Genomic DNA, 15,997 nt, shown 5'->3' on the forward strand with positions numbered 1-15,997 from the left:
TTATTCAACGAATGCACCCTGTTATACCGACGTGAAAACTGTACGGCTTGGTTGTTAAGGAGCTATGCTGGTCAACCCTAAAACCAGCAATAGTGTTCCTGTATGCTTTCGTCAGGTCTTTCATTCTGATTTTACTTTCTGAAATAGTAAGGTATGTTGAATAAAAAGTTCTCGTGCTTCTAGCCACGTAAAGTGGTTAAAATTTCTCGAGATTTCGACTAAGCGATGTTTGGCAGTAGTGAAGTGGTATGACTGCCAGTGGGCTGCTGTACGAGCTCCCGTAACGTAGCTGCCGGCTTTGACGTCGATGATGGTCGCGGTATCGCCATATACGGGCAATTGAATTGTTCGATGTGTCCTGGATCGCCGGATGCCACGTATGCCCATACGTTACGGTGAGCACCAGTGACGTCACAGCCGGTAGTTAGCGTATTTACGGGAGTACAGCAGCGCACTGGCAGTCATTACACTTGACCATGAAGCAATGAGTGTTTGGTCTTATGGTCTTGGCATTTTCATCGCGTGACGCCGATTGAAGCCCGAGCATCTTTCCTTCAGTGTTATCGACGCTTAACGTGAGGTATGTTATTTGTAGCGATCACCCTGATATATTTATTTGTTGCAATTGCATTGTAACAATCTTTTCTTACAATTTTACATCCTTTGATATGTCATGAGCCTAGAAAGAAGACGAGCATGTATTTTGTATGTCAAAGACGGGTATTTACCTGAAATAAAATACTTTGATAATGAGTGAAAAGACAAAAGAGTTGCTAGAAAACTTCCCCGAAAACTTAAAATTTGTGAGTTTGAGGCCCGGTCGAGCATCGACTTGTCTGCCAGGAAATTTCAGTACTATATTTTGCCGGAACTCCGGCACTACATTTCTTTAATTAGACCAGGATTTCTTATGCTTCAGAACAGGCAAACAATTAGGTGACATAGAAAAAAAGAAAAGGAAAATATCCAGGTATGTGTTGGGAAATTGAGGTGTTGTAAAGGAGTTTATGAAGAAAGTTGTTGGAATGGAGAAAGAGTCGTAATCTATCGGCACTTCATTTACTGCTAAGTGCCTTTTGTGCTGTAAAGTGTCTTCGAAATGTAAGTAACATGCCTTTTTGACGAGAGAAATTTGAAATTTTGTTTAGGAAGGAACACGGAAAACCTACCTCGCCTCGGAAGTGGATGAAGATAATCTGAAATTGCTTGATGAGGGGGTGATAGGTATTCACATAAACTACATAGTGAATTTGATATGCTAAATAACAACGTCACGTTAGTTAGGGACGCTAATGATAGTGTAAAACTTCAGCACTCTGAGGCCCTATACGTGGTAGGAAAAGCAATGCGCACTGGCTCGCACCTGCGGTGGCGGGCGGCGGCGGCTGCTGGTGGTCCCTGGCCGGCCCCAGCGTTGCGGGGGCGGCGGGGGCGGCACCGGCGCCGGGGGCATAGCCGCCGTCCAGGTCGAGCTCCTCCTCCGCGGAGCCGTACTGGTCCACGTACTCATCCCGCTCGTACGGGTAGACGCGCCTCGTCGGGCCCGGTATCTCTGCAACGCAAACACGGCAGGTGTCACGAGCGCAGCCTCGCCGGAACACTGCTCACAGAGGGGTGTAAGGATTATCTCCTCCCACACCTCTACAGCGTGGACAATATACAACTAGCCCGGGAATGGTTTCATTTTAGATATTTTTTTTATTTATTTGCCATTTTCCATCTCTTATATACACTCCTGGAAATGGAAAAAAGAACACATTGACACCGGTGTGTCAGACCCACCATACTTGCTCCGGACACTGCGAGAGGGCTGTACAAGCAATGATCACACGCACGGCACAGCGGACACACCAGGAACCGCGGTGTTGGCCGTCGAATGGCGCTAGCTGCGCAGCATTTGTGCACCGCCGCCGTCAGTGTCAGCCAGTTTGCCGTGGCATACGGAGCTCCATCGCAGTCTTTAACACTGGTAGCATGCCGCGACAGCGTGGACGTGAACCGTATGTGCAGTTGACGGACTTTGAGCGAGGGCGTATAGTGGGCATGCGGGAGGCCGGGTGGACGTACCGCCGAATTGCTCAACACGCGGGGCGTGAGGTCTCCACAGTACATCGATGTTGTCGCCAGTGGTTGGCGGAAGGTGCACGTGCCCGTCGACCTGGGACCGGACCGCAGCGACGCACGGATGCACGCCAAGACCGTAGGATCCTACGCAGTGCCGTAGGGGACCGCACCGCCACTTCCCAGCAAATTAGGGACGCTGTTGCTCCTGGGGTATCGGCGAGGACCATTCGCAATCGTCTCCATTACGCTGGGCTATGGTCCCGCACACCGTTAGGCCGTCTTCCGCTCACGCCCAAACACCGTGCAGCCCGCCTCCAGTGGTGTCGCGACAGGCGTGAATGGAGGGACGAATGGAGACGTGTCGTCTTCAGCGATGAGAGTCGCTTCTGCCTTGGTGCCAATGATGGTCGTATGCGTGTTTGGCGCCGTGCAGGTGAGCGCCACAATCAGGACTGCATACGACCGAGGCACACAGGGCCAACACCCGGCATCATGGTGTGGGGAGCGATCTCCTACACTGGCCGTACACCTCTGGTGATCGTCGAGGGGACACTGAATAGTGCACGGTACATCCAAACCGTCATCGAACCCATCGTTCTACCATTCCTAGACCGGCAAGGGAACGTGCTGTTCCTACAGGACAATGCACGTTCGCATGTATTCCGTCCCACCTAACGTGCTCTAGAAGGTGTAAGTCAACTACCCTGGTCAGCAAAATCTCCGGATCTGTCCCCCATTGAGCATGTTTGGGACTGGATGAAGCGTCGTCTCACACGGTCTGCACGTCCAGCACGAACGCTGGTCCAACTGAGGCGCCAGGTGAAAATGGCATGGCAAGCCGTTCCACAGGACTACATGCAGCATCTCTACGATCGTCTGCATGGGAGAATAGCAGCCTGCATTGCTGCGAAAGGTGGATATACACTGTACTAGTACCGACATTGTGCATGCTCTGTTGCCTGTGTCTATGTGCCTGTGGTTCTGTCAGTGTGATCATGTGATGTATCTGACCCCAGGAATGTGTGAATAAAGTTTCCCCTTCCTGGGACAATGAATTCACGGTGTTCTTATTTCAATTTCCAGGAGTGTAGATATAAGAACAGACCAAATGTTGCACACGAATTGGCAATGAATATAGCGCATAATATTTTAATGTAATCTCAGATGTCTCAGTATAACTAAACATTATAGCCTTTAACGGGGAATGACCTACGAAAAATATCTAGATAAAAGTTAGAAAACGAATATTTCAAACAAGAAAAACATATCTTCATACTTCACTGTGCCATCTGGTTCGCAGTTGTATATTCATCCCTAATCCAGTAGACACATGCTACTGTTTTGCTATTTTATGCTCTGCTGCTGAGTCACAAAAGTTGTAATTTATAACTGTGAACTACACTACTACACAATGCTACACCACATAGCACTACACTACACTGCAGTGAACAATAGTCCTGTGCTCTGTATTAACCAAGCTAGATTTATCACTTGTCTTTACAGTTAGCCTCCGGCACGGTGAGGTACGACTCAGGATTCACAGGGCTGCGCTGCTCTGTCACCCAAAGTGGAGACATAGGGAGGCGGTTCTCAGGGTCTCACAAAGTCCTTCCTCGTCCTCCCCGAGGCACACCTCCTCACTGCTTCCGGAAGCCTGTTGCAGGTGGGTGTCTTGCCGACTTGCGTCTCGTTGGCATGATATATAGCTTCTTCTTGCTTATCTCTCAGAGATGTAGGCCTGCAGTTCATAAGCTGGTATTTTAGCTGACATCGAGTTTAGCTTATGCCACATTTCCTCATTATTATGTTATAGACTTGTATTACCGAAGATGTTCCTGTCCTGGATTGTAACATCTTGTCTAACAGGACACACGCAGACGATGCTGTCCGGGGTACCGAACGCTCCACATTCACAAGTTTCTGTGAAGCGTTGTCGTATTTTCAGCAAGTAGCTGGCTTGTGTACCAAGTCTGGACATATAGTTTGTAGCTCCCTTCGTCAGAAGGTCGTTCCTTTATGTTGCGAAGGAACTAGTACGATCTTCTCCGTGTTTCTGCCCTGTCCCAGATTTTTTTGCCATTCACCATCAATGCAAGCCTTTATTTCTGCATTCGACGGGGCTCTCCTGTCCAATATCTGATTTACTTTTATCATATTCGCCCTTCTTGAGCCGATATTGTGCATCTCTTTTGCTTTCTATTAAGTCTATAGGCAGCAAACCTCATATTGGCATTCTTATATGCGCGCCAGTCATGCGCAGGAGTACACTTACCTGTGTTCGCCGGAGAGCCTGGGCCGACTCTTAGCCCACAAAAGCAATTAAGACTTTTTATGATAGCTGAAAACATCTTTGGTCAGTTGCTGCTATTTTGTTTAGGGTTTTAATGCCGCTGTTCATGAAAGTTTTAGTTTGCGTCAATGTTTACACCAAGGCACTATAAACTTCCTTTCTTTGCACAGGCTCCTTATTTATTCTGATGGTTGGGTGTTTTGTTCTAGACAATTTCAATTCAGCAGCACATAAACGGTTTTGTGTGCTTCTGTAGTTAGTTTCTTTCCTACACGCCAATACTAAGTCTTTCAAGAACTACTCTACTACTATTCTCTGATTTAGCATTTGTGTTGGTAGGTCTGTGTAAGCAATGTCTACTCTGGAATCGGTTTAGTAATACTTTTATGTCGATATTCCAGAACTCTGCACCACTAACAGAGCCCTGTGGGCAGTCTGTGGTGACGTTTTTCACAATTTTCTTTGTGGGTCTTTTTGATAACACCTCCACGTCTGTGCAATAATCTTGTAGGGTGCTATACAGACTTCAGGGACAGTCCTTCTCTTTCAGTCATTTGAACAGGGCTGGTCACCATAAATTATCAAACGTCGCAGCTATATGAGTCATTATGCCTATCAGAAACTTGTTGTCCGAGGTGTTCACAGTGCCCATTGCGAGATTTATCACATCCTCTGTTGAGTTTCCTTTCCTGAATCCGAACTGAAGGGGTCTCATGCCTGCTACCTCTCTCTTGTTCCTTACGGAGCACCACAAAATCTTTTTCCGTACTGTGGTTAGAGCACTTACCAAACAAATCGACCTGTAAGATCTCGGTTCTCTTGGTTTTTGATATTCGGTGTAACATACATGATATAAATTTTACTTACAGTGCGACGAGAAGAAATTATGCCTCTAACAGTTACAAACATTATCTATCCCACATATAGAAAAACTGTGAAATAAAACAAAACGATGATAAATATTAATTATTTATATAACAGTTTATGATGCAATTGGATATATTGATGTGTATCATACAAAGACAATGATAATTGTAAATTCGTTTCATGATTTGCGTTTGTCTTCCTTTGTTTTTACCTGGTTTTGGTTGGATTTTGTTGGTTGTGGATGCAAGACGCATATCAAACTGAGATCTGTTACGAAATTGTAATTATTTGTTAATTATGACTTGAAAATAGAGTTCTTTATTATTATAAATATGTGTAAATAATTATTTGTACCTTTAATTCCTCTCCCGGTAAGCATTATCTGTGTTAATTATTTCTTTCCGCTGCAAGGAGCGCAGCCATTGATGATAGCGATTTGTATCGCATTTTTATCGGTGTTCCTTACGAAAGTATGAAAGGTTTGCTTGATGAAAATTAGTCTAAATAGTGCACAGTATAAAAGTAAAGTTTAATTGGCATTAATTCAAATACTTATCCTGTTAAAAGGAAATTTTCTCGAACAATGGAAAGTCTCTCTCAACTGTCTGCCGCCATTTTAACAATTATCAAATCTGCAACTTCAAATTACGGAACTCTACAGACATAACTTCATTATTCCCAGCCTCACTTCCTCGTGGCCAACTGAAATCACAACACTATTCTTCAAATGGTGCTCTAGCAGTTCAGAGCGAAGCTGCTGACGGTACTGTGCCTTCCATTTCGTAATTTAAAGCTACTGGGTTCTGAGTAGGTACTGTAATGGAGACTTCCAGTCTGTCGTCAACGTGCCATCGCATCGTTTCAGATTTCATAATACAGTGGGTTATCCAGCCTTCTTTATTGAAGGTTCGTATGGAAATCCCCAAATACCTGGTATCATTTTGTCCTTAGCGTAGGCCTTCTAATTTTCTTCTTGTTTCGTGTAGTAGCTCTTTATGTTGCTGTCTGACTTTTCAATAGAAATTCAGCCTTCTATGTCGTTCTGTTTTCGCTAAGAATCTCTGTTAGTATTTTCTCGCCTGCCTTTCTCTGCGTCTTAAAGACTGTATTGTAGGACTCCAGGGAATTTAAAACCCTTTTGACTTCCTAACCAATGTTGGGGTCGCCTTCTTTTACTCCGTCTACAACGCTGGCACTAACTCGTCGCCTTTGACGTCAACACCAAATTGGCTTCCTAGCAGTGGTTATAACTTGAAATCTGTCTTTAACAGTTCCAAGTTCACTTTGCGTTGACTGTATAGTGCTCGTATTGGATGTTAGCAGCTATATCATTACCTGTGTCTCCAATTGTGAAATGAATGTGATGATGGTCACTTGTTAGTAGGACAGGTTGCCTATCTTAACGTCCGCGAAGCATTTTTCTGGCAGTTTTGTTTCGCTCTTCCTGTCTATAACAACAGTTGATCATACTTTGTCTGGAGGTGCCATTCAGGGAGAGAAAGATTCTAATAGCGGGATGAAAATCTCCTGATCTTTCATGTATATGGTAGTGATAAAAAGGGTATATGAAAAGGACAAAAGAGGAAAAATTGAAGGAGCAGGTTTACCTGTCACCTCTGTAAGAGAAAGGCACTCACGTCAAACTGTCGTGCAAGTCTTCGGAGAATCGTGGTGATGCTATTTATTCGCATTTATGAGAGGTATTCGAAGAAGGTCGCTCACAAGTACTTGACTATTGATCTTTTGCTTTGATAGTTCATGTGAATGACTTAAATAAGTAGATACACACACTCATGAGCCAAAACATTTTCAACGCTGTCCACTGCGACGTTGGAGGCCGCCAGGTGGCGTTGCGAACATGTGACACTGTAACACAAGTATGTAGGTGAAGCAGACACGAAGCGAAGATGTAGGTTGCAAATGAGGACATCCCTTGAAATAACTAACTTTGACTAAGGACAGATAATTGTTATTACGCAGAGCCTGTGAACGATAACTTTGAGCATTGCAGCGCATCAGCAGTCGTAAGTCTCGAAATAATTATGAAAACTCCGCCTCGACTGCACAAACTACCTGGTGTTTATCTAGGTTTCAGCGTGGGTAGAAGAGCGTTTCCTGGCCGCGGGCATGCGCAGTGATTTCGATAGCCGCGCATGTGAGCAACCTGCGGTGCCTCAGTTCGGTGGAGAGCCTGGGACCATCGTACGTTGGGTGCGGCGAGGCAGCACACACTGGGCTGAGATAAGCAACATTATTGACTTGGTGCAAATGTACCGCATGTTTGTAAAAATTTTTATGTGGTCTTGCCGCTGTAGGTGTTGATTTTAGCCTTTGACTATGCCTATTTAGACAATCTGTTTTATATTTGTTCTGAAGAAGCCGTGGTTACGCACGCTGAAACCTAGGTAAACATCAGGTAGTTTGGCAATCGAGGCGGATTTTTCATAATTATTCCTGTGAATGAGTATTTCGAAAACGGCGAAGCTGGTCCAGTGTTCACATGCTCCTGTCGTGAATGTCTACACAAAGACGTAGAAGGAAGTGAAATCACCACTAGGCGCTAAATGGTTGGACATCCACAATGATTCACCAAACGTGGGGTTCTGAGGCATGTCTGCCCTGTGAAGTAGGATAGATTGTGACCTATGGCATCTCGGACGAAAGAGCACAACGCTGATGCACGCACAATAGATTATTTTACGTTGTTGAAAATGGAGCTCCACAGCAGGCCACCCCTACTTGTTGACGTGTTGATCCAATCGTCAGTTACCATTGCAGTGGACGCGGGACTATCGATATTCGACCGTCAATCGATGGAACCGTATCGGCCCTTCGGCTGAATCACATTTTCGCTACACTAGGTCGATGGTCGTCTCGACAAACGCCGTCATCGAGATCGAGGTGAACAGATGCTCGAAACGTGCAGATTACTGCCACGGACGCAGGCTGGTGAGAGCAGTACTATGCTACGGGAGACATTGTATTGCAAGGGACCTTTGGTAGTAATCGAAGACACGATGACAGCTGGGATCTACCTGCATCCCTTCATGCTTGTTGCCTTCTCCAACGGCAAAATCATCACTCAGCAATATAACTGTCCGTGTCTCGGGCCCAGAACCGTGCTCCAGTGGTTTGAGAAGCATTATAGTGAATTGACGTTCATGTCTTGGGGACCTAATTCACCTGATGCAAATCCTATGGAACCCATCTGTTCGCTATCGGGCGCAATTACCTCGTACGCAAATCTCAGCGGCCAGTTTAGAGAATTACGTGACCTGTGCGTAGACATATAATGGCACATATCTCCACTAACCTACCAACAAACTGTTAGATCCCTGATACGCAGAATCTGTGAAATATATCGTTTCAAAGACAGACAAACAAGCTATTAAGCTGGTGTTCATAATGTTTTGCTCGTGAGTATATTGTAGAAATGAGTGATGCACGTTTCGACAGCGGCTTGTTTAGTCAGTGCGAAAGCGACTGTACCTCTGGAAGATGAAACGAAGAAACCCAAGTTTCGCAAACTATCTTTTGGTGACATGTCTACATGTTGGACACGAATCGAACTGTTAGTTCAGCTTATATTGGTTTTCGGAGTGCTAGCAATTTTACATGAATGGTGTATGTACGGAATATCAGCTGTCCGATTTCGTCTATAAATTGAACTTCGCAGTGATTTAATTAAAAGGAAGCATGATTTCCTCATGTGTCATTTAACTGGAGAGGAAGATGATGAAAAGGGGCGAGGAAGGGAAGGAGTAGGAGAGAGGGGAAGTGGACTCTTCAAGAATACGTGTTAATAACTATATCTACGGCGCTAAAACGTACGAAACCGTTTTATTAGGCGTTGTAAATTACGTGTTTTGTGTTGTGGAAAAAAGCGAGAAGTTGTCAGTTGTGGAATATTATTCTACTGCATTTTGAAGACCTTAAAGGAATATAAAATTTTTTAATGAGCTGAAGTACATTTCTATTGCTGCTGTTTCTAGCTATTTGGAGTGAATGGATCCTGCCACTTAGTTTGGATTTCGTAACACAAGAAAACTATGATCCATGCACGATTATAGACAAATTTGTTCCCAGAAAAATTGACAAATTTGTTATTTCAACTGTATTATTTGTTTGTAGTACTACATGATCTGATCAAAAATATCCGAACACCCCTAAAAACATAACTTTTTCATATTAGGTGCATTGTGCTGCCACCTACTGCCAGGCACTCTATATCAGCGGCCTCAGTAGTCATTAGACATCGTTAGAGAGCAGAATGGGGCGCTCCGCGGAATTCACATACTTGAAATGTGGTCAGGTGATAGGGTGTTACTTGTGTCATATGTCTGCATGCGAGATTTCCACATTCGTAGACATCCCTAGGTCCACTATTTCCGTTAAAATAGTGAAGTGGAAACCTGAAAGGGCACGTACAGGACAAAAGCTCACAGGCCGACCTCGTCTCTTGAGTGACGGACACCGCCGACATTTGAAGAGGGTCGTAATGTGTAATAAGCAGAAATCTATCCAGACCATCACACAGGAATTACAAACTGCATCAGGATCCACTGCAAGTACTATGAGAGTTAGACGGGAGGTGAGAGAAATTGGATTTCATGGTCGAGCGGCTGCTCATAAGCCACACATCACAACGGTAGATGCCAAACGACGCCTCGCTTAGTGTAATAAGTGTAAACATTGTACCATTGAACAATGGAAGAACGTTGCGTGGAGTGACGAATCGCTGTACACAATGTGGCGATCCGATGGCAGGGTGTGGGTATGGTGAGTGCTCGGTGAAAGGCATCTGCCAGGGTGTGTAGTGCCAACAGTAAAACTCGGACGCGGTGGCGTTATAGTGTGGTCATGATTTCCATGGAGGGGGCATGAACCCCTTTTTGTTTTGTGTGACACTATCACAGCACAGGCTAACATTGATGTTTTAAGCACCTTTTTGCACCACACTGTTGAAGAGCAACTCGGGATAGCGATTGCATCTTTTAGCACGATCGAGCACCTGTTCACATCGCACTGGCTGTGGCGGGATTGTTATACGTCAATAACATCCCTGTAATGGACTGGCCTGCACAGAGTCCTCACGTGGATCCTATAAAACACCTATAGGATGTTTTGGAACGACGACTTGGTGCCAGGCCTCACCGACCGACATCGATAGCTCTCCTCAGTGCAGCACTTCGTGAAGAATGGGCTGCCATTTCCCAAGAAACCCTCCAACACATGACTGAACGTATGCCTGTGAGAGTGGAAGCTGTCATCAAGGCTAAGAGTGGGCCAACACCATACTGAATTCCAGCATTACCGAGGGAAGGTTCCACGAACTTGTACGTCATTTTAAGTCAGGCGTCCGGATACTTTAGATTTCATAATGTATACAGCTATGTCTTACTAATAAGCCAGTCCAAGTAGTAAAAAGTCTGATTTTAAATGATTGTTGTAGTGGTCTTCAGTCCGAAGACTTATGATGCAGCTACCCAAGCTAGTCTGTTCAAATCTGCTTAATACCTTCTTATTACATCCGCTGCCTACTACAGTGAAGTTTGTATCTCCATTTATTTCTGCAACGCGAATTTTCCTCCAGTTGACGATATCTTCGAGCCTGAGGATGTGACGTGTGAATGAGTCAATTTATTTAGTCACGATGTGTCATAATTCATTTTCTCCCTATCAGTTACTCGATTTACCCGCCTAATCTTCAGCAGTCATATGCAGCACCACATTTAAAACGCTTCTACTCTTGTCTTGTCTGAAAGCTATGTCGTTCTTCTTTCATTTTCGTGCAAGCCTAATCTAGATAAATACCCTGAGAAAATATTTTCTTGATATTGCCTGTTTCATACCTTATTCTCTCTAATTCGGTCATTGTAAGTTATATTTCAGGTTAAGTATACCACATCTAGAGTATGATTTACTAATCTCATTGTTTCAGCGTCGCTTGATTTACTACGGCTACATTCATTTATCATTGTTTTCTGTTGTGAAGTTGCTGTCATAACCTGTTTATGAGACAATACACATGATCTTTCAAATCCGTCGTCGTCTCTGACAGTCTTACTACTTCGTCACCAAAATAGAAAGATTTACATTCTTGTCCCTTCTTTCTAATTTCTCCTCGGTTTACTTTATAGCTTATTCAATATACAGACATCCGGCACATGCTACAAACCTCTCTCCCTTCTCAACTATTGCTTCCTTTTCATGTCATTCGACTCTTAAAACTACATTATGGTTGCTGTTCCAGTGAAACGTGACGTTTCGATCCATGTATTAGATTCCTGGTTACTTCAGAAACTTAGATGTTCCAGTCAGTAGTCTCAAAAGATTACCCGTTACACCTACTTTATTATACGTTTAACACCCACTTCTCATCTGAAGAGAGATCCTGTAATTCCTCCAACCATATTTCACTAAGTCCCACTCTCTCTAATCATCAATTTCTCTCGGTAAAGATCATCAGCGCACACTCCGCTGCAGAGTAAAAATCCCATTCTGGAAACATCTAGTGGTTAGTTGTGCGTTACACAGGGTTGTCCATATAAGATAATAAATACGGCTCCTGTCTTCAGGTGTCTAGCTGTTCAGGATTTTTATTATTGTTACCGTATTGCTTTTGCACGAGTCTAACAAACCTGTGACCAATCACACTTCCTTCTTTACAAGAGGGGTAAACAGAAAGTTGTATCTATAACCTGGAAAAAAATGAAATTCGCTGACTGATTTGCTGCTGGTTTGCCGATATGAGTCGGTTGTTCTGGAAAATGTAAATCAGTACTGTAGCCCATGGCTAAAAAAGGTTAAAACGAAATTTATCGAGGCTGTGGAGTCGGCCCAAAAAAAAAATTGTGAAATAAAATATTTACTTTAAAACTAGAGACACAAGAACATAATTTCTGTCCTTCCTACAAAGCTCTATGCGTCCACCCTCAAATTAAACCCAGAATCGGGACAAAAATGTCGTTTTATTTATTTATGCATTTATTTTACCTGGCAAGATTAGGGCCTTCAGGCCCTCTCTTACACCTAACCTGGCATACTCAGATTGAACGAATTACAGTTTCTACAGAACATTAAGGACATGTAACGTATTATGCAGTATTGATGTTAAAGAAAAAAATAGAGATTATAACAGTAGTACAACGATAATTATAACAATAAAAAATAATTATAACAATCAATAATAATAATAATAATAATAATAATGACAATGTATATGAAAGTAAACATACTTTTCTTTTGTGTATGTGAGTCCCATTGTTAGTTGGGAATTTCCTCGTTATGTTCTTCCAGCTTGTGAGTTATTCTCATCGAGCAGAGACATAAGACGATAGAATGGGGTGAAAGAGATATATAAGAGGTAGGTAGGTTAGAGGAAGAGAAACACAATGGTAAAATTCGAAGCTGTGATGGAGAGGAGAAAGAAAGAGATGGGAGGGGCACAACAATGGTGGCTATACCGTCGCTAATATGTAAGTTTTGAGTTCCCTCTTGAATGTTGAGTAGTTCTGGATAACACGCAGATCATAGGGGAGCGCGTTCCATAGTCGTATGGCTGAGATGGAGAATGACACGGAGAAAGATTTTGTGTTATGTAAAGGTACAGCCAAGATGATAGACGTATCCGATCTGGTATTGCGATTGTGGAATGATGATACTATAGTACTTCCGTTAACTCGCAAATTTTTACTGCTTGCTCAGGTATTGATAAATGTACAGTGAGTACGCGTACCTACAGACTGTATAAATAAATAGTGCGGAGCGCAGCTTCGCGTGTGCTGAGCGCAGCCGCCCGCCGGACACTCACCGTACAGGCGTATGCTGGACTCAACCTCCCCCAGCGAGTTCTTGGCGACGCAGCGGTAGGAGCCCAGGTCCTTCTCCTGGAAGTTGCGCACCACCAGCACCATCCTGGTCTCGAACATGGACTTGCTCACCGTCTTCACCTCGTACTTCTCGCTGGAGATCAGCATCTCGCCTACGAGAACACACACTTCTGAGTCACTCCGGAAAACACACGTTTCATTGTTTATTCGATTATAGTTTTATTTAGCCCGACCATATTAGGAATTCCCAGTCGTCATCCCACAGCGTACCAGGAAATATACGTTTCAAAAACTGTTACTAAACATTGTTTATCAAGTTTCTAAAGTTCCCTACGTACTTATATGAAGAGACCACAGAAAAAATGAAGCAAGTTACATTTGTACATTTTTCGGGAGAGGGAATGTAAACATTCAATATTACAAAAAAATACTTAAAAGACTCGAACCGAGTGCAATCGATGTAATTATGATGCCAAACTTAATAGCTTTAAAGTATGTACATTAGAAAAAATAATAAGTGAACCTGTATGATAACAGGGACAAAACCTGAGAATAAAATACATCTTCGTGACGGAAAGAACGTGGTAAGTCCATTAAATTCTGGTAAGATTTCTTCTCATCTTTGTGTTGTTTAGCTGATATTTGGAAATGGTACGTTTTTTTGATAGTCAGTGCATATTTCTTCATTTTCGGCTATCTTTTTTTTTCCTCTCTTTTCTCTTTTTTGAATAAAATGTAACAGTTCCTAACTTGTGAACCTGGTCTTATTTACCAAATACTTTAATTTAACTTTTAATTTCTAACGTATCTCTTTTTCAGACATATTCTGGCAAGGCTTTGCATTCAAATTTTTTAATTCTGCCTGAAATTTTTCACATCTGGAGAAGGGGTGCACAACAGATAAGCTAAAGTTCCTGTTAAAGATATTCCGGTGTGTCTCATATAGAACAGGAAGATGAGAATATTTTTCTTTATATACTTTATGTAATTTTTTATTGATAGTTCTTCTGGAAGGATTATGGTGTCTGTCTTTTCCTTGCATAGTAGCTATTTCTTCTCTTAAATGGACCTATGTGGTTTGTAACGGTTGATTCCTTTTCTTTGGATAGTTTTCAAGCATGGGTAGCATTCATGTCTCTCTTGTATTTCTGATATCCCTGTATCCTTCATACTCGATTGAACCGCATGCTGTCTGTGCTTTGATATTCCATGCAAAGCAATGAAGTTCTTTCGGCAAACAGGAATTTTGCTCATCGTACCATTTCCTTTGATTCTGACAATGTTTAGGCAAGTGCAATCTCTGGCATTGGCATCGCTATGCTTAGGCCTTCTTCAACCACTTAATGCCACTGAAATTAATCTGATTAAATGACTGATTATTTCAGTTTCCTAACAAATTAAAGTTCTTTGGGAGCTGTTCTCACCCGTGTGGTTTCATTTGTTTGAAACATTCAGATAGTGAGCATTTACAGTCACTGCATAACTCATGAGACATTGACCTCTGGTCCCTACAAACATTTCTCATTCTGCCATTAAGTTTACTATGTTCCTAAGAGACTGGTTAACAGATGGCGTTCCACCTTCATCATGCGATGAACCACACACGTTAAAGATCCTAAGAGGATCACACTACTGTCACATTTCAAATTGAGCACTGTTGTAACGCAAAAAGTAGAACCAAACGTTGGATTTACCCCATTCTTCCGGTGAGAAGAGCACCGTAGGACGGTCCTTCCGTTACCACTAAAAGTAAAACCCTTTGAATCCTGGTGAAAGTCATTTTAACTATCTTCTGGTATTGGAGGGTACCGCCAAAATCTCCCATAAACTCATTTCCCTATTAAATACACAGCCCACTTTTTCCCTGGGCTCTTCATATTGTAGACCCTCTATAACACATACTTTCAACTAGTTTTGCCACAAGAATAGTTGTCAACTTTGGCTGTATTGAAGTCATTAAGTTAACGTATTTTATATGCTTTCATTCACTGATATCGCACAGGATAATATTTCAGGGAAGCTCCACACTTATGCAAAAAGTATTCACTGCACAAAGGAAAGTAATTAGAAATATGTGTGAGGTTCCCAACATGTACAACGAGCAAGCATCTCTTTCAGCAGCAGAAGATACTAGCCGAAGTCTCACAGTACATTTTTTTTTTATTTAAATAATTATCATCAACATTCAAACTGAGTTTGTGGGTAACATAGATATTCATAAGTACAACTCTAGAAGGAAAATCATCTGCATTACAGTTTAATTAATCCAACTTTGGGGAAGACAGGGATAACATATGTAGCTGCAAAACTCTATGTCGAACTAATTGAAACGTTTGATAGACAGCAGGAGTGTTTCAAATGTACAGGTTAAAAGTCATTCTTCTTAAGCACTCCTTCTACACCGTGAAGAAATTTCTGAACAGAAATAATTCCTCGATTATTCGAAAAAGAAAACACTAAATTGCTAAATGAAATATCCATCTTTTGATTTGCAGCTTCTTCTATTGGCCGTGTATGCAGTTAAAATTTTTGGGATTTGAGGTCGGCCAGTTACGCAAAACACCGTTTTTCTCAGTACACAAACATGTTTCGGCACCAGTCTGCCATCATCAGTGGGTTTTCGATTTTATTTATTCTGCAATGTGAAGATTTTTGTTACATGATTACAAAAATATGTGCATTTTTTGTTCCAGCAACAGACCGTTCCTTTTGTAAGTACCTTTACATTTGGAGAGCATGAATTTTCTGGACCACATTTGTGTTAATCATAACAGGTAACTTGTCATCTGCAACCAAACGATGTTGATGAGAAAGGTATTGTTTTTTATGATCCTGAGAGTTAACCTATTTTCTAGAGTGTAATTTAGTTTTTCGACATGTTTTCGCGCCTATTTTCCTATTTACTTACGTTTTCCTATGGCAAGCACTTTCATTCTCCGCATCA

At 42.5% G+C, this 15,997-nt stretch overlaps 1 protein-coding gene across 1 annotated transcript in view; it reads right to left on the reverse strand.

Moving 5' to 3' along the window:
• The window catches only part of LOC126272458 (lachesin-like), a 940,748-nt gene that overhangs the window by 35,770 nt on the left and 888,981 nt on the right, over positions 1 to 15,997 (reverse strand). The window contains exons 8-9 of the mRNA XM_049975336.1: positions 13,035 to 13,205; positions 1,364 to 1,552 (exon numbers count right to left, since the gene is read on the reverse strand). Coding sequence (XP_049831293.1) covers positions 1,364 to 1,552; positions 13,035 to 13,205 — 360 coding nt within the window. The remainder of the gene's footprint in view (positions 1 to 1,363; positions 1,553 to 13,034; positions 13,206 to 15,997) is intronic.

Source organism: Schistocerca gregaria, chromosome 5 (genome assembly GCF_023897955.1).
Source record: "Schistocerca gregaria isolate iqSchGreg1 chromosome 5, iqSchGreg1.2, whole genome shotgun sequence".
In the NCBI taxonomy this organism is placed as follows: domain Eukaryota; kingdom Metazoa; phylum Arthropoda; class Insecta; order Orthoptera; family Acrididae; genus Schistocerca; species Schistocerca gregaria.